This window comes from Taudactylus pleione, unplaced genomic scaffold, assembly GCF_031769625.1.
Source record: "Taudactylus pleione unplaced genomic scaffold, aTauple2 ptg001746l, whole genome shotgun sequence".
Classification (NCBI taxonomy): Eukaryota; Metazoa; Chordata; class Amphibia; order Anura; family Myobatrachidae; genus Taudactylus; species Taudactylus pleione.
This window is the reverse complement of record NW_028286143.1, coordinates 73,193-93,324: the sequence shown is the minus strand read 5'-3', so window position 1 is coordinate 93,324 and position 20,132 is coordinate 73,193. Positions and strand designations below refer to the sequence as shown.

At 46.5% G+C, this 20,132-nt stretch overlaps 2 protein-coding genes across 2 annotated transcripts in view; one reads left to right on the top strand and one right to left on the bottom strand.

Moving 5' to 3' along the window:
* The window catches only part of LOC148439496 (uncharacterized), a 60,166-nt gene that overhangs the window by 21,169 nt on the left and 18,865 nt on the right, over positions 1 to 20,132 (top strand). The window contains exons 5-7 of the mRNA XM_088464675.1: positions 116 to 378; positions 628 to 703; positions 15,486 to 15,562. Of these exons, the coding sequence (XP_088320801.1) occupies positions 116 to 378; positions 628 to 703; positions 15,486 to 15,562 (416 nt within the window). The remainder of the gene's footprint in view (positions 1 to 115; positions 379 to 627; positions 704 to 15,485; positions 15,563 to 20,132) is intronic.
* Positions 4,610 to 8,587, bottom strand: LOC148439497 (uncharacterized). Its single transcript, XM_088464673.1, has 2 exons — positions 8,197 to 8,587; positions 4,610 to 4,927 (listed from the first exon to the last, which is right to left on the bottom strand). The coding sequence occupies exons 1-2, from the start codon at positions 8,573 to 8,575 to the stop codon at positions 4,689 to 4,691; spliced, it is 618 nt and encodes a 205-aa protein (XP_088320799.1). The 5' UTR covers positions 8,576 to 8,587; the 3' UTR covers positions 4,610 to 4,688.

Here is a 20,132-nt window from a genome sequence, read left to right as displayed (position 1 = left end):
CCCGGGTAAAGCTGCAGGTCCAGATGGGACTCAGGGGAGGGTTTTAAAAGATTGTTGTAATGAGTTAGTGGGGATTTTACGTTAATATTTAATGTGTCCCTTGCATATTGCCAAGTCCCAAAATGTTTTAAAGAAACAACTATTGTTCCAGTCCTAAAAAAAGGTGTGCCTAAATGTCTAAACGACTATCGCCCGATTGCTTTTACTTCCATTGTTATGAAATGTTTTGAGTGTTTAGTGCTGAAACATATTAAATCCCCCTTTGCTGCTGGATTTGATCTTTACCAATTTGGTTATAGGGTAAATCATTCTAAAGACGATGCTGTTATAACAGTTTTACACACGGTGCAGACTCACTTAGAGCAGAAGAGGTCTTATGTTAGAATTGCATTTGTTGATTTTAGTTCTGCTTTTAATACTATTATTCTGGCATCTTTGGTCTCAAAGCTTTTTCAGTTAGGTCTAAATGGGCATTTGTGCAATTGGGTTTTGAATTTTTTGACAGATAGGCCCCAAGTGGTTAAGTTAGGGGGATGTGTTTCTGGGGAAGTTTTGTTGAAAACCGGTGCCCCACAGGGGTGCGCTTTGAGCCCTATTTACTTATGACTGTTACTTTCAACTTCACAGTCTGTGAAGATTGTGAAGTTTGCTGACGACATCGCCATTGTGGGTCTGATAGGAAATGAGGGGAGGAAGCCTATCGGTATGAGGTGCAAAGATTGCTAGAATGGAGTAAGGATAATTATTTACTCCTAAATACAACAAAAACTAAAGAGATGGTAATTGACTTCAGGAGGATGGATTGTGGACCCAAATTACCAGTGGTTTTGGATGATATGGTCATTGAGGTGGTGGATTCCTTAAGCTTTTATCGTTGTATAATAGAGAGTGTCCTGACCTATGGGATTATTATATGGTGTGGAAATTGTACTGCTGCTGATCGGGGGGCTCCTGAGCGGGTGGTCAAGACTGCAAGCAAAATAATAGGTGTAAAACTGCCCCAAATTCTAGTTCTCTATGAGAGTATTAAAGCAGACTAGAAGCATCTAAGCTGATCCTAGTCATCCCAACTACATGGTTTTTGAAAGATTACCATGAAATGTACTCTTTAGGAGTGTGCGCACACATACAAAGCGGTTATATAATGGCTTCGTTCCATGTCGCTGTTCTCTATTGAACTGTCACAATGCACTGACCTGAGTATTATGGAAATGTTTTACTGGTTTGTTTTATATGCTGAAGTGTTTGTAATTTACATTTCGTTGACATTCTAACATGTTTTGTTTTGTTGTTGATGACAATAAAGTCTGTATTGTATTGTATTGTATAACTGCAGGATAGATACAGTATTCATATGAGGAGTATAATAAGAGATACATTGTACAAAATGTTATACTCTGGCTAATATGTCTGTACTGTAAAAGGAATCAGATATTCTCTATGGAAGATGTTTTGGGATCACCAATGAAATAAATAGACATAACAGTACAAAGTATAAAACGCTGATCAATATTGAGTAATTTAGAAGAAATAATTTATTATCTCAATATATAACAATATACAAGTGAGAAAGACACGTATATACAGTATATATACACATAAATATGAGTGATTAATGGCAGGGCCGTACGGCTCAGAATTTCCTTATTACACACGCTTCATTCTATATTCACATCTCTAATTCTTTCTTTTATTATCTCACTGACTGTATATAATCTATACATGTTACAGCTAACAATAAGTTATATATTATACATGTGCACCAATGACAGACAACCTCTTCTAGTTCTTCCTTGGTGTTAGCAGAACAAGGCAGTGACCCTCCTGATGAGTAGAGGAGACCATTGGGAGAGGCTGAGAGAGGAGGTTACAGAGAGTAGATTGGAGACATGAGGTGATTGTGGGCTGTCAGTAGTGATACTGATATCACCCATGATGATGGTGGAGATGTCTGAGGATAGGAAGTGAGGGAGCCGGGCAGAAATATGTAACAGAAATTGTTGGGGTGGCCCAGGAGGGCGATAGACAGCAACACGCAGAGAGAAAGGGGTGACAGTCCTGATAGAATGTACAAATGATGTAATGTGAGTGATGATACCTGTGGGAGATCTGTGTATGTGATAGATTGGGACAGTAATATTCCTACCCCACCTCCTTTACTATTACCAGGCCCGGAGGTGTGTGTGACGTGTAGGTCACCGTGTGACAGTGCCTTAGGGGAGGGAGTGTCTGATTGTGTGACAGTGCTGCAGGGGGGAGTGTCTGGGGGAGGGAGTGTCTGATTGTGTGACAGTGCTGCAGGGGAGGGAGTGTCTGATTGTGTGACAGTGCTGCAGGGGAGGGAGTGTCTGATTGTGTGACAGTGCTTCAGGGGAGGGAGCGTCTGATTGTGTGACAGTGCTGCAGGGGAGGGAGCGTCTGATTGTGTGACAGTGCTGCAGGGGAGTGAGTGTCTGATTGTGTGACAGTGCTGCAGGGGGGGGGTGTTTCTGATTGTGTGACAGTGCTTCAGGGGAGGGAGCATCTGATTGTGTGACAGTGCTGCAGGGGAGGGAGCGTCTGATTGTGTGACAGTGCTGCAGGGGAGGGAGCGTCTGATTGTGTGACAGTGCTGCAGGGGAGGGAGCGTCTGATTGTGTGACAGTGCTGCAGGGGAGGGAGCGTCTGATTGTGTGACAGTGCTGCAGGGGAGGGAGCGTCTGATTGTGTGACAGTGCTGCAGGGGAGGGAGCGTCTGATTGTGTGACAGTGCTGCAGGGGAGGGAGCGTCTGATTGTGTGACAGTGCTGCAGGGGAGGGAGCGTCTGATTGTGTGACAGTGCTGCAGGGGAGGGAGCGTCTGATTGTGTGACAGTGCTGAAGGAGAGGGAGCGTCTGATTGTGTGACAGTGCTGCAGGGGAGGGAGTGTCTGATTGTGTGACAGTGCTGCAGGGGAGGGAGTGTCTGATTGTGTGACAGTGCTGCAGGGGAGGGAGCGTACGATTGTGTGACAGTGCTGAAGGAGAGGGAGCGTCTGATTGTGTGACAGTGCTGCAGGGGAGGGAGCGTCTGATTGTGTGACAGTGCTGCAGGGGAGGGAGCGTCTGATTGTGTGACAGTGCTGCAGGGGAGGGAGCGTCTGATCGTGTGACAGTGCTGCAGGGGAGGGAGCGTCTGATTGTGTGACAGTGCTGCAGGGGAGGGAGTGTCTGATTGTGTGACAGTGCTGCAGGGGAGGGAGTGTACGATTGTGTGACAGTGCTGAAGGAGAGGGAGTGTCTGATTGTGTGACAGTGCTGCAGGGGAGGGAGTGTCTGATAGTGTGACAGTGCTGCAGGAGAGGGAGTGTCTGATTGTGTCACAGTGCTGCAGGGGAGGGAATGTCTGATTGTGTGACAGTGCTGCAGGAGAGGGTCTGATTGTGTGACAGTGCTGCAGGGGAGGGAGTGTCTGATTGTGTGACAGTGCTGCAGGGGAGGGAGTGTCTGATTGTGTGACAGTGCTGCTGGGGAGGGAGTGTCTGATTGTGTGACAGTGCTGCAGGGGAGGGAGCGACTGATTGTGTGACAGTGCTGCAGAGGAGGGAGTGTCTGATTGTGTGACAGTGCTGCAGAAGAGGGAGTGTCTGATTGTGTGACAGTGCTGCAGGGGAGGGAGTTTCTGATTGTGTGACAGTGCTGCAGGGGAGGGAGCGTCTGATTGTGTGACAGTGCTGCAGGGGAGGGAGCGTCTGATTGTGTGACAGTGCTGCAGGGGAGGGAGTGTCTGATTGTGTGACAGTGCTGCAGGGGAGGGAGTGTCTGATTGTGTGACAGCGCTGCAGGGGAAGGAGTGTCTGATTGTGTGACAGTGCTGCAGGGGAGGGAGTGTCTGATTGTGTGACAGTGCTGCAGGGGAGGGAGTGTCTGATTGTGTGACAGTGCTGCAGGGGAGGGAGTGTCTGTGTGAGCCATGTGTCTGTTTAAACTATTTAGAAAACACACTTAGTTATTGCACACTCTGTGTATTACCACAGTTAGTTGTCCCTCTCAGTTAGCTGCCCCCTAAGACTGATTGGTAAGATATAGTCTGGCTGATAAGACACAGGCCTACATCTGAGCCAATTGGTCAGTGGAATGAAATGCAGAGTGATGAAAGGACATACATAGCACTGTGTGTGTGAGTATATAACAGGCAGTGTGCTACTATAATCTATGCTTCACTGATCCCCATCACACACAGGTAATGAAAATTACAGCAACTCATTACATCACATACGTATAACATCAGATGTCTGTTCCATTCTGGTCTCCATGACTGTGTAATACATAATTCCCTTTTTAAAGTTAGATTGTTGGAAAATGTACCAATGTTTAGTCTACTGATGGCGCTGTGTATTGTCCATTCTACTATTGCTGGCACTCAAAATGCAAAAGATTTGCCAAAATATTTGACGTGTTGGAATTATTTAAAGGATTGTTTTAGGTCTATCAGTTCATGTTTTTTAGGTATTATTTGATGTGTAACAAGATTTGATTTCTGTGTAAAACATTTCCCACACTCAGAGCATGGCAATGGTTTCTCACCTGTGTGACTTCTCTGATGTATAACAAGATATGATTTCAGTGTAAAACATTTCCCACACTCAGGACATGAAAATGGCCTCTCACCTGTGTGACGTCTCTGATGTATAACAAGATGTGATTTATTTGTGAAACATTTCCCACAGTCAGAACAGAGAGCTTTTATCACCACTGTGAGCTGTACTGCGTGTAGCAATATTAGAGGTATCACGGGAACATTCATTATGATTAGAGAAACCAGATGATATATTTGCACTGTGACGTACTGGGTGCAAATTTATAGTAAAGGAGATGTCTCCTGGAGAAAACTGTCTGATGTTATCTTCTATTTTAAAATATGGACTCAAAATTAAATCTCCCTCCGAGGTCTTGATTGTGCGTCCATCTGTAGGAAATAAAATATATGTATAAAATTCCTACTATTACTAAGTTCTCAATGTTTAGTGGTTTTGTTTCTTTTTGCCAGATTACAAGTAATTGATACATTTACAAAATAACAAAGATGACCCTGGTCTTAAAATATAATGAGAACCACATCACCCAGCTCTGACAGCCCTCATCAGTTGGCATTGGGTATTTCATGGACTGTAGGTTTGTGCAGCAATATACTGTGGGTGGGGGGTATAGACAGCAAATAAGGGGGTGTATAGTAGTAATGTGCAGCATATACTGTGGGTGAGAGGTATAGACAGCACATAAGGGGTGTATAGTAGTAATGTGCAGCATATACTGTGGGTGAGGGGTATAGACAGCACATAAGGGGATGTATAGTAGTAATGTGCAGCATATACTGTGGGTGAGAGGTATAGACAGCACATAAGGGGGTGAATAGTAGTAATGTGCAGCATATACTGTGGGTGAGAGGTATAGACAGCACATAAGGGGGTGTATAGTAGTAATGTGCAGCATATACTGTAGGTGAGGGGTATAGACAGCACATAAGGGGGTGTATAGTAGTAATGTGCAGCATACACTGTGGGTGAGGGGTATAGACAGCACATAAGGGGGTGTATAGTAGTAATGTGCAGCATATACTGTGGGTGAGGGGTATAGGCAGCACATAAGGGGGTGTATAGTAGTAATGTGCAGCATATACTGTGGGTGAGGGGTATAGACAGCACATAAGGGGGTGTATAGTAGTAATATGCACCATATACTGTGGGTGAGGGGTATAGACAGCACATAAGGGGGTGTATAGTAGTAATGTGCAGCATATACTGTGGGTGAAGGGTATAGACAGCACATAAGGGGTGTATAGTAGTAATGTGCAGCATATACTGTGGGTGAGGGGTATAGACAGCACATAAGGGGTGTATAGTAGTAATGTGAAGCATATACTGTGGGTTAGTAGTAATGTACAGCATATACTGTGGGTGAGGGGTATAGACAGCACATAAGGGCGTGTATAGTAGTAATGTGCAGCATATAATGTGGGTGAGGGGTATAGACAGCACATAAGGGGGTGTATAGTAATAATGTGCAGCATATACTGTGGGTGAGGGGTATAGACAGCACATAAGGGGTGTATAGTAGTAATGTGCAGCATATACTGTGGGTGAGGGGTATATACAGCACATAAGGGGGTGTATAGTAGTAATGTGCAGCATATACTGTGGGTGAGGGGTATAGGCAGCACATAAGGGGGTGTATAGTAGTAATGTGCAGCATATACTGTGGGTGAGGGGTATAGACAGCACATAAGGGGTGTATAGTAGTAATGTGCAGCATATACTGTGGGTGAGGGGTATAGACAGTACATAAGGGGGTGTATAGTAGTAATGTGCAGCATATACTGTGGGTGAGGGGTATAGACAGCACATAAGGGGTGTATAGTAGTAATGTGCAGCATATACTGTGGGTGAGGGGTATAGACAGCACATAAGGGGTGTATAGTAGTAATGTGTAGCATATACTGTGGGTGAGGGGTATAGACAGCACATAAGGGGGTGTATAGTAGTACTGTGCAGCATATACTGTGGGTGAGGGGTACAGACAGCACATACAGGGGTGTATAGTAGTAATGTGCAGCATATACTGTGGGTGAGGGGTATAGACAGCACATAAGGGGATGTATAGTAGTAATGTGCAGCATATACTGTGGGTGAGGGGTATAGACAGCACATAAGGGGGTGTATAGTAGTAATGTGCAGCATATACTGTAGGTGAGGGGTATAGACAGCACATAAGGGGGTGTATAGTAGTACTGTGCAGCATATACTGTGGGTGAGGGGTATTGACAACACATAAGGGGGTGTATAGTAGTAATGTGCAGCATATACTGTGGGTGAGGGGTATAGACAGCACATAAGGGGTGTATAGTAGTAATGTGCAGCATATACTGTGGGTGAGGGGTATAGACAGCACATAAGGGGATGTATAGTAGTAATGTGCAGCATATACTGTAGGTGAGGGGTATAGACAGCACATAAGGGGTGTATAGTAGTAATGTGCAGCATATACTGTAGGTGAGGGGTATATACAGCACATAAGGGGGTGTATAGTAGTAATGTGTACAGTTAGGCTGTCATGTTGTGTATATGTAACATTACCAGGTGACATATGAAAGGTATTAGAGGAAGTCTATCTGTGGCAGTGTCCTCTGTCTGTCTCTGAGGCAGGAAGGACAGAACAGCTGGAGGGTGCGGGATGTTACACATGGCTACGAGGATATAACTAGAGGGGGGCCCTTCATTTTCATAGGTCCCCCTCATTACCAATCCTCTGAGTCCCATTGTTCTATCCCGGTAACTCTCAGACACTAAGGCACTCACACCACAGGGGGTAACTAGTAATCAGGGGGAGTGTACATCACACCATGCCCCCCTGCAGGGATACCCAATACCAGGGGACACACTAATGAGTTACCTGCACAGGGGTGTACACCTACATTGTGGGCACTGAGCTGTATTACAAGGACAGGACAGGAGGGGGTTGGGGCTCAGTACTGTGTAACGTCCTCTGGGGTGTGGAGTTTAGGCTTCTACAAGGAGATACTGGAGAACGGAGCTTTGTCTCCTGCCAGCAGGACAGTATTACAAGATGGTAGAGTGGGAAGAAGTCCCGGACTTGGTGGTGATAGGCTGCTGGACTAGGGATTCCCTCACACTTCTGCAGAACATTGCACCTGAGAGTTGTGTCTCTGGATGGGCATACAGGAGGTGATTGCAGTGACTGACATCCGTCAGTACTTGGGGTGTGTGCCGCTTCCCATTCCCAGGTACATTGTGTGGGTAACATCTGATCTAGGGGACTGGAGATTAACATGGCGACTGCTTTAGGTACCACTTAGTGTGATGTGCTGTATTGTATTACTACCATAACACACAATAAAGATAAAGATATAGTTCCCTGATGTCCTGTCTGTGCGATCCATGAATTGTAATATTACATATGGGTACATAATAAGCTAAGTTTCAATACCCAGGTACCTTAAACCAGCACATTGTATAGAGAGTGTGGGGAGGAGACTGGTCAGATCTCTGGGCTGGTAACACACAGTGACATGATGTAAGGGGGAGAGCAGGAGTATAATAGGTATGGGTGGCTTCTGACTCCGCCACTGGACAGATACATTTCCCTCATTAGTATGTACTGTTGTAGTGATTGAGCAAGAAGCATATATGACTCTTTTCTGAGTAAGTGTTTATTACTCACCTGTGCTGATATCTGTAGGGATTTCCTCCTCCTTACACTGCTGATCACCCATCACATACGTCTCTTTTCCCTCTATATCTTCTGCCTTCATATCAGTCACATACATCTCTTGTTCTCCCTCTATATCTTCTCCCTTCATATCAGTCACATACGTCTCTTCTTCTCTTTCTATATATTCTGCCTTCATATCAGTCACATACGTTTCTTCTTCTCCCGCTATATGTTCTGCCTTCATATCAGTCACATACGTCTCTTCCTCTCCCTCTATATCTTCTGCCTTCATATCAGTCACATACGTCTCTTCTTCTCCCTCTATATCTTCTGACTTCATATCAGTCACATACGTCTCTTCTTCTCCCTCTATATCTTCTGACTTCATATCAATCACATACGTCTCTTCTCCTTCTATATCTTCTGCCTTCATATCAGTCACATACGTCTCTTCTTCTCCCTCTATATCTTCTGCCTTCATATCAGTCACATACGTTTCTTCTCCCTCTGTATCTTCTGCCTTCATATCAGTCACATACGTCTCTTCTTCTCCCTCTGTATCTTCTGCCTTCATATCAGTCACATACGTTTCTTCTCCTCCCTCTATATCTTCTGCCTTTACATCAGTCACATACATCTCTTCTTCTCCCTCTATATCTTCTGCCTTTATATCAGTCACATACGTCTCTTCTTCTCCCTCTATATCTTCTGCCTTTATATTAGCCAGACTTTCACCCTAAGTATCCCACAAAACAATAAAATAACAGTTTTAGAAATGTCAGATTTCATTAAAATGAAGAATTCTGGTTAATAAGACACACACAGCTTCCTACAGCTCATATAAAGACACTTTGGTATATTGGTGAGACCCTAAATCCCACCTACCTGATACTCCTGTGGGATCCTATGATTCTCCTCTGTACAATCCTGTGAATAAAGCGGATGGGGACATCTCTCTGGGATATTTCTGTTACTGGGTCCATCTATAGGAAACACACAGTGACTGAGGGCCTGATTCAGCTTTGGGAATAAAGTGAGAACACGTAACTGTGAGCCAGGGACAAACCATGTTGCAATGCAAGGGGTGCAAATACATACATTATTTTTCATGTAGGGTAAATACTAGCTGCTTTTGCAAGTAGCCCACACATACTGCACAGCTTTATTTTTACACTGCAATTTAGATGTCAGTTTGGACACCTCCCTCCCAACTCTAAAGCTCTCTGCTCATTATACATCTGCCGCACCTGCAGTGCGGCATGGTTTCACCAAGATTGTCAGTTACATGCTAATTCTCACTCTGTTCCCAAAGCTGAATCAGGCCTTGAGTACATTGTATATATGTGATTATCAGATGATGAGTGTATATAGGGGCCCTCACACCTGCTCTCCCCAGTACAATAAATGACAGTCTCCTCTTACCCAGTGATGTGAGGGGCCGGTGATTCTCTATCATCATGTCCTTGTACAGACCCCTGTGTTCCTCTATATACTCCACCTCCTGCATGGAGACATACAGTGACATCCTGACACCTTATAGGAACGTGACACACACAACGATACAGTCATCACCCAGACACATCCCCTGGTGTTACTGTATAATGTCCCATTCCCAGCAGTCACCTTTCCAGTCATCACCCAGACACATCCCCTGGTGTTACTGTATAATGTCCCATTCCCAGCAGTCACCTCTCCAGTCATTACCCAGACACATCCCCTGGTGTTACTGTATAATGTCCCATTCCCAGCAGTCACCTCTCCAGTCATCACCCAGACACATCCCATAGTGTTACTGTACAATGTTCCATTCCCAGCAGTCACTTCTCCAGTCATGACCCAGACACATCCCCTGGTGTTACTGTACAATGTCCCATTCCCAGCAGTCACCACCCAGACACACCCACTGGTGTTACTGTATAATGTCCCATTCCCAGCAATCACCTCTCCAGTCATCACCCAGACACATCCCCTGGTGTTACTGTATAATGTCCCATTCCCAGCAGTTACCTCTCCGGTCATCACCCAGACACATCCCCTGGTGTTACTGTATAATGTCCCATTCCCAGCAGTCACCTCTCCGGTCATCACCCAGACACAACCCCTGGTGTTACTGTATACTGTCCCATTCCCAGCAGTCACCTCTCCGGTCATCACCTAGACACATCCCCTGGTGTTACTGTATACTGTCCCATTCCCAGCAGTCACCTCTCCGGTCATCACCCAGACACATCCCCTTGTGTTACTGTATAATGTCCCATTCCCAGCAGTCACCTCTCCGGTCATCACCCAGACACATCCCCTGGTGTTACTGTATAATGTCCCATTCCCAGCAGTCACCTCTCCAGTCATCACCCAGACACATCCCCTGGTATTACTGTATAATGTCCCATTCCCAGCAGTCACCTCTCCAGTCAGCAGCTGAATGTTATTGTTGATGAGTTCCAGCATCTTCTGGTCATTGTGTCTCTCATGTATCAGTGAGTGAGGTGGAGGCACCATGATGGGGCTCTGGGCCCTGCTCAGTCCTCCTGACACACGGGGATGGCTGCTGGGAGTCTCATGCTCACCGGATGTCTTCTTCACTACTGTGTAATCCTGTGTATTGGGGGAGACATCAATGAGGAGGTCAATTAAACTCCACCTAAATGGGGCTGGTTATTTAGATGATCACTCTGCATAATATACAAGAAGACTATTTCACTAAAGCAAGTATAACAATCTCCTATATACAAGAAAATATAGAGTATATAGTATCTCATGCAGCTCCAACATATTTGTGTCAGTGACAGAAAGAAAACAACATACTGCGGCCATATAATTCCCAACTCCAGTGAGGACTGTGGGACTGATACTAATATCTGAGACCAGCTCCCTGCTGCTTGCTTAATAATATAGATATAAGTGATGTCACTGTGACACTCCCAGATCCTCTCACCTCCCCAGTCATGTCACTGTATTATTACTATAGATATAAGTGATATCACTGTGACACTATCAGATCCCCTCACCTCCCCAGTCATGTCCCTGTATTATTACTATAGATGTAACTGATGTCACTGTGACACTCCCAGATCCTCTCACCTCCCCAGTCATGTCTCTGTATTATTACTATAGATATAAGTGATGTCACCGTGACAACCCCAGATCCCCTCACCTCCCCAGTCATGTCCCTGTATTATTACTATAGATATAAGTGATGTCACCGTGACACTCCCAGATCCCCTCACCTCCACAGTCATGTCCCTGTATTATTACTATAGATATAAGTGATGTCACCGTGACACTCCCAGATCCTCTCACCTCCCCAGTCATGTCCCTGTATTATTACTATAGATATAAGTGATGTCACTGTGACACCCCCAGGCCCTCTCACCTCCCCAGTAAGCAGGTAGATGATCTCCAGGGTGAGATGTAAGATCCTCTCAGTCCTGTGACTCTCGTCCTTGTCCATCCTCAGTGAATCAGAGAGAATATAGAATGTGTAATAAAGAGTAATAAAGACTCTGGTTCCTCACAGCAGGACTGTCTAGGAATATATAAAATAAGTATAATAAATATCACAGAGAACACATGTAACACAGTAAGACATCGAACACTGAGTGACCAGTAAGTCTCCCCTTTCCCCCCAGCCATAGAGCCCTGGTCAGTGTCTGTCAGAGGTTCCTGTGACCCAGTCCTATAAGGCTCCTCAGAGGCCGTCACACAACGCTGTACTGTATAAGGTTACACCAATGCTCCTCTCCTGGCCGGGGGTCTTATTCCTCCCAGACACAGATTTGGTGCAATTTGCTCCACGTGAATCTGTTACAAACACATGAATTAGGGATGTTGGGATTTTTTACTTTTGTTTTAAATTTATTCCAGAAACTGAGAGAATCTGTGACTATACTGAGGTCATACAGATAACAGGGGTGTGAGGGGAGAGTACACAGGAAAGCAGAAGGGGTGCAGATATGGGGAGAGGGAAAGTAACGTAGGAATACAGAGCACACAACAAAGGGTGTAACAGCTGTACAGGCCACTCCCCGATTTCAAAGGGCAGAATGCACCCTGCCTCTGTGGCGGCGCCCTGTTGGCAAACCGCTAAAACAACATGCCGGGTGGTGACCCCACCTGCGGACTGCAGTGCCCCTCGGGTGGGAAAAATTGCGGTGCAGTGCTCACCACTGGTGAATATTCACAGAGAAGGGAGAGCTTGGGGGTAGCCTAACTGGGTCCCCAAGAGTGATGAACAGGGGGCGAATCATGCCCCCTTTGCAGGCGAGCGCTCAAGTGCCATACCCCTTGCCGAACCTAGAATGAACACTAATAATACCACATATCAGTGAGTGCTGGAAGCTGTTATTCTCCCTCATATATCACTGTACGCTCCCCTGTTCCCTATATAATAATAATACCACATAGTGTGTGCTGGGAGCTGTGTTATTCCCCCTCATATATCACTGTACAGTCCCCTCTCCCCCTATATAATAATAATACCACATATCAGTGTGTGCTGGGAGCTGTGTTATTCCCCCTCATATATCACTGTACAGTCCCCTCTCCCCTATATAATAATAATAATACCACATATCAGTGTGTGCTGGGAGCTTTGTTATTCCCCCTCTTATATCACTGTACAGTCCCCTCTCCCCTATATAATAATAATACCACATAGTGTGTGCTTGGAGCTGTGTTATTCCCCCTCATATATCACTGTACAGTCCCATCTCTATATAATAATACCACATATCAGTGTGTGCTGGGAGCTGTGTTATTCCTCCTCATATATCACTGTACGGTCCCCTCCCCCTATATAAGAATAATACCACATAGTGTGTGCTGGAAGCTGTAATATTTCCCCTCATATATCACTCTACAGTCCCCTTTCCCCTATATAATAATAATACCATATATCAGTGTATGCTGGGAGCTGTGTTATTCCCCCTCATATATCACTGCACGGTCCCCTCTCCCCTATATAATAAAACCACATATCAGTGTGTGCTGGGAGCTGTGTTATTCCTCCTCATATATCACTGTACGGTCCCCATCCCCTATATAAAAATAATACCATATAGTGTGTGCTGGAAGCTGTAATATTTCCCCTCATATATCACTGTACAGTCCCCTCTCCCCTATATAATAATAATACTACAGATCAGTGTGTGCTGGGAGCTGTGCTATTCCCCCTCATATATCACTGTACGGTCCCCTCCCCCTATATAATAATAATACCACATATCAGTGTGTGCTGGGAGCTGTGCTATTCCCCCTCATATATCACTGTACGGTCCCCTCCCCCTATATAATAATAATACCACATATCAGTGTGTGCTGGGAGCTGTGCTATTCCCCCTCATATATCACTATACGGTCCCCTCTCCCCTATATAATAATAATACCACATAGTGTGTGCTGGGAGCTGTAATATTCCCCCTCATATATCACTATACGGTCCCCTTTCCCCTATATAATAATAATACCACAGATCAGTGTGTGCTGGGAGGTGTGTTATTCCCCCTCATATATCACTGTACAGTCCCCTCCCCCTATATAATAATAATACCACATATCAGTGTGTGCTGGGAGCTGTGCTATTCCCCCTCATATATCACTATACGGTCCCCTCTCCCCTATATAATAATAATACCACACAGTGTGTGCTGGGAGCTGTAATATTCCCCCTCATATATCACTATACGGTCCCCTTTCCCCTATATAATAATAATACCACAGATCAGTGTGTGCTGGGAGCTGTAATATTTCCCCTCATATATCACTCTACGGTCCCCTTTCCCCTATATAATAATAATACCACAGATCAGTGTGTGCTGGGAGCTGATTCAGACCGCTCGCTAGAGGCGTTCGCATGCAGCCGCTCAGCTGCTAATATTTGCATAGGCTGTGAGCGCACGGTAAGACATTAGTATGCTCACTAGGTCTTAGTGTGTGACGGCAGTGCTATCGCAAGACAGTTTAATAACGCCCCCTTTTCCTTCGTAGCACACGTCATCTCCAGGAAGTATATGTAAAATCAGTAACATCTAGTGTCATCGGAGCCACTCGCATCACTTGTGGTTGACCCTACCCCGCCGCAAGCACTGCGAGTGCTTCAGTGTTAAACAAGCCAGGTGACGTGTACAATGACGCAGCCTTGTAATTATGGACACCAAAAAAAAGCCGCTTTGACGCTCAGACACAACTGAGTTCGCACCACCACTCCCCCGTTTTCCTGGATCTTCCCCTGTCACCACCCACAAACGGCACATTCTGTCACTCAAAATAGCGGGCCATCTGTGTATTACAGTGATCGCGCTGAGTGAAAACAATTGTGAGTCCCAGGGACCCCTCACTTTAAAAAATTGGGGTCCTACTTCACAGTTTCTGGGTCCCATCACATATTATGGGGGGTGAGGGCAGGCAACAGTTGGGACAGTGCTGCGGGCAGGTTGCAGTTGGTGTAGAGGGGCTTGAGGGCAAAAAGCAGTTGGGGTAGAGCTGGAGGTATAGGCAGGGAAAAGTTGGGGTAGAGCTGGGGGTAGAGCGAAGTAAGGGCAGGCAGTGCCACGGGTAGGAAGGGGTAAGCGCACACAGCAGTTGTGACAGTGCTAGGGGGCAAGTGTAGAAAGAAGCTTGTGTAGTACTGGTGGGCAAGGATGGAGTAAGGGTAGATAGCAGTTAGGGCGATATAGGGCGTGTGTAGTACTGGTGGGCGAGGATGGAGTAAGGGTAGATAGCAGTTAGGGCGATATAGGGCGTGTGTAGTACTGGAGGGCGAGGATGGAGTAAGGGTAGATAGCAGTTAGGGCGATATAGGGTTTGTGTAGTACTGGTGGGCAATGATGGAGTAAGGGTAGATAGCAGTTAGGGCAGTATAGGGCTTGTGTAGTACTGGTGGGCAAGGATGGAGTAAGGGTAGATAGCAGTTAGGGCAGTATAAGGCGTGTGTAGTACTGGTGGGCAAGGATGGAGTAAGGGTAGATAGCAGTTAGGGCGATATAGGGCGTGTGTAGTACTGGTGGGCAATGATGGAGTAAGGGTAGATACCAGTTAGGGCGATATAGGGCGTGTGTAGTACTGGTGGGCAAGGATGGAGTAAGGGTAGATAGCAGTTAGGGCGATATAGGGCGTGTTTTGCGACCACTGCTTATACTATGTAGTTACATTTTACTTTCACACTTCTGCCAAAGTTTACTTATATGGCAAATTATGAGCTATTATGATTTTAAACACCAACATATTCTAGCAGTGTACCACCAAGCCGCACTCTAAAAACATTTTACTCATGGAGCACTCTATACATAAACATTACACAGGCTACAAGCTGCTAGAACTACAACTCTTCCTGCAGATTCCTAAACACCAGGCTGATGATGTGTTTAATGAGAACAAAGTAAGACTGGCAGGACAAAGGGGTGTAGCTAGGGGTCCAAGTGCCCCTGGCAAAGGAAGGGACTGGCGCCCCCCATATTTTCCCCTACCATTTGTGCCCTGTGATTGGTGTATGTGTGTTTTGCCAGGCCTAACCCTCCCCCTAGTGCCTAAAACTAAGGGCCTGATTCAGAGCCGCTCGCTGTTTGTGAGCGCACGCTCTGAATCAGGGCGAGGAGTGTTTTTTTTTTTTTCTTCCTGTCCACTCGCTAAGCAGTGGGTGCCCACCCACAGGTAGTGCGAGCGGGCAGGTGATGGTCGCGTTTATCGTGACCATCGGCATTGCGAGGAGACCCTAAGGTAGGGTGCCAGCACTCGCAATGCCGAGTGATGTCAGTAGGGCCGCCCACAGTAGGGCCACCTTCGGGAACGCCTCCGTTTGTTCAGCCACCCCCCTACCTGCCTACAAAACGGGGCGAGCTGTCTATCAACATCGACAGACGCCCCGTTTTGCTGCGAGCCCCGGAGCGAGTGAAGGTCTCACTCGCTACGGGGCTCGCACGTGCGCACTGGGGCACCATCGGCCCGCTTGCGAGCGGGTCTGAATCAGGCCCTAAGCCATAACCGTAATACTTACTATTGGGATTCCAGCGTCCCAACAGCTAGGATAATGACTATAACCCGTGAGGGGTGTGTAGAATTCAGACAGGATGGGAAAATGAGGGGAGAGCGGTGGATTTGGAGAAGAGGGGAATCTGGAATATCCTTACTACAATTCACCCTCCACAGACCACATCGCACACAGACCTGCACACACATACACTGGGAGCCTACACAACCTTGTGCACCCTGACACAGGAACTCACTTAAATGCTGTCATGCATGTACACACGTGCATGGACTTATGGGAGATACCAGCTTGGTACCAGAAGAGTATTCTGAGAATATACAGTATTCACCAAAGTGGGCTCACCTGTGATTTTTCACCTCCATTGCAGCCCAGTGTGCAAGGGCAGCAACTATGCTACTACAAACGTGGGCACTAGTTTTTCTCCAAGCAGCCAGCCCATCCTAATGAGATCATCAGCTGGGAGGCGCAGCAGGACTTTCTCAGCCAATAAGAAGCCTCCTGCTCCCAGCAAGTAGGTGCAGCTGCCGCATGGAGGAAGCGGATCAGCGCCCTGTCCTCTGTGGAGTGTTATTTTGCACATCCTGTGTATGTGGGACCGGTTCCGACTGTATCACCTATGTGGCGTCATGCGCGGCTCGGGAGGAGGAGCTTCACTGCAGCGCAGGGAGGGCTTGTAAAGCCTTCCACTGCTAGGCTTATTGAAATTATGCCCGAGACTTAACCGGGCGGGCAGGGGGGCAGCACATGGTGGTGGCCAGGCAGTGGGGGGTTAATGGGCGGAGCCTCAGACAGACTAATTAAAACTAACTACTGTCTCCAGATACTTTCTGTGTGCTTGATGTGAGCCAGCTCAGACGCTAACCTTCCTCGGCTTTGCAAGCCGCGTAAGGTGGAAAGGAGGAGGAGGGGAGAGTCCGGCTGAGATTGGGGAGAGAGAGCTGAGCTCCCTGTAATCACCGCTCTGCGCTCCGCTCCCAGCTCTGCAATGAGTGACCGCGTGCAGACGTTACTCTGAGTCTGACCTGGGACAGGGGGAATGCAGGGTGGAGACGCTGCCTCACTGCTGCTGCTGCTCCCGGGCAGTGGGCGAGGCTTGGCAGTCCCAGGTCGGAGCGTGGTGGGACGGCTGGTGTATGACTGACAGGTCAGACTTAACTGCTGTAGCCAGAGATTGGGAGAGGAGACGCCGCATGGTGGAGACTATTTAATGAGACGCCGACGGCTATTGGTTAAGACGCCGACGGCGTTGATTGACTTCTGCACAGAGCACAGCCCCACACAGCGCCTCCTGCAGGACCCTCACAGTTTTTAAAATCGGGTCCGCAACTTCCTGTAGTGGGTAAATGCGCGCTATAGTGCATATTTTGTGAACACTGCCGATGCAGCAGGGGGGCTGATCATCAGTCCACTGACACACGCTCCAATACGCTCTGCAAGTGGGGGAGTAATGCCCATGGGGGTGAAGTAGTGATATCCCCAATGGGAGTCTACATTTTTTTTTAAATAAAATATTATTATATATTATTTTAATACGTGCAAAGAGTTATATACTGGAACCGCACTGAAAAAATACTGCTGGATTATTTGAATTAATATCTCTTAAATATACCTAAGATAGACTTGATAAATACCACACGTGTCAATGTTCCTAATATGGATCATAAGACCACAGTCAAGACCTGTCACTAGGAAAGTCTATGGTGCTCCCCAGAGTCAATATCTAAACATATGAGCCAAAAAAAGAGAAAAAGGACTCTTGGTGGGGGCACACAATAGGTATAGAGATTAGCAATTAAAAATCAATTTTTATTAAACACAATATAAAAATTAGCAACTGAAAATAATTCAACAAACAAAAAGACATACAATACATGTATACATAATAGTGTTCACTCTAGCTCCGGCGGCAGGCAGGGCGCCGGAGCTAGAGAGGGCAACCTTATGCGCCCGAAAAGGGGGCTTGGTCATGAAAAGGGGGCGTGTCTATAATACGCGCCCCCTTTTCGTCATACTTGGGGGCGTGCCCGGCGCTTACGGACACGCCGGGCAGCCCCCAAGCGCTGCAGAAAGGGAGAATAGATGCCGGGCGCATGCGCCCGGCGTCTATTCTCCGGTGGTGACCGGGACACCGCATTTTTCTCCACCCGCAGGACACTGCGTCCCGCGGGTGAGAACGGCACCCGCAGGCTGTGAGGGCAGGGTGCTTTTTGCCCTCCTCCTGGAGGGCAGGGTGCTTTATGCCCTCCGGGAGGAGGGCAGGGCGCCGCGCCCCGCTAAAACAGCCTAGCGGGAACGCTACATAAATGAAGGGAGATGCACTCTCCACTGTGGATTTGAGAAAAGCCAGGTGAGATGGTAATAGGATAGTATAGGTATATATATATGCGCCTCTCCCCTATATAATAATACCACATATCAGTGTGTGCTGGGAGCTGTGTTATTCCCCCTCATATATCACTGTACAGTCCCCTCTCCCCTATATAATAATACCACATATCAGTGTGTGCTGGGAGCTGTGTTATTCCCCCTCATATATCACTGTACGGTCCCCTCTCCCCTATATAATAATAATACCACATATCAGTGTGTGCTGGGAGCTGTGTTATTCCCCCTCATATATCACTGTACAGTCCCCTCTCCCCTATATAATAATAATACCACATATCAGTGTGTGCTGGAAGCTGTGTTATTCCCCCTCATAGATCACTGTACAGTCCCCTCTCCCCTATATAATAATAATACCACATATCAGTGTGTGCTGGGAGCTGTGTTATTCCCCCTCATATATCACTGTACAGTCCCCTCTCCCCTATATAATAATAATACCACATATCAGTGTGTGCTGGGAGCTGTGTTATTCCCCCTCATATATCACTGTACGATCCCCTCTCCCTATATAATAATACCACATATCAGTGTGTGCTGGGAGCTGTGTTATTCCCCCTCATATATCACTGTACGGTCCCCTCTCCCTATATAATAATAACACCACATATCAGTGTGTACTGGGAGCTGTGTTATTCCCCCTCATATATCACTGTACGGTCCTCTACCCCTATTTAATAATAATATCACATATCAGTGTGTGCTGGGAGCTGTGTTATTCCCCCTAATATATCACTGTACGGTCCCCTCTCCCCTATATAATAATAATAATACACATATCAGTGTGTGCTGGGAGCTGTTATTCCCCCTCATATATCACTGTACAGTCCACTCTCCCCTATATAATAATACCACATATCAGTGTGTGCTGGGAGCTGTGTTATTCCCCCTAATATATCACTGTACAGTCCTCTCTCCCCTATATAATAATAATACCACATATCAGTGTGTGCTGGGAGCTGTGTTATTCCCCCTCATATATCACTGTACGGTCCTCTCTCCCCTATATAATAATAATACCACATATCAGTGTGTGCTGGGAGCTGTGTTATTCCCCCTCATATATCACTGTACAGTCCCCTACCCCTATATAATAATAATATCACATATCAGTGTGTGCTGGGAGCTGTGTTATTCCCCCTCATATATCACTGTACGGTCCCCTCCCCCTATATAATAATAATATAATATATACAGGACACGTTACCTGGCTCCGGCTGTGTCAGGAATGTCTATGACAAAATGGCAGCTAAATCACCTGTGGCCCCGCCCCCTCTGCTCTGTGACTGGAAGATTATAAGAATATGGCCGCCGGTCACCGTACATGAGGACACCATTAGACTATAATGTTGTTACTCTAGTGATGAAGCTGGTTGCTAGTTACAGGACGTCTCTCCTACTATGTGGCGCCTGATTGGATACTCGCTGCTGCCAATCACCGCACTGAGGGGAATGAGAGGAGGGCGGTGACTATGATATGAGGGGCGGGGCAGGTAGTAGCCATAGCTACACGGGAGATATAGAGGGGCGTGGTTATGTATTGGGGGCGTTTTTTCTATTACAGGAAGAGGCAGAG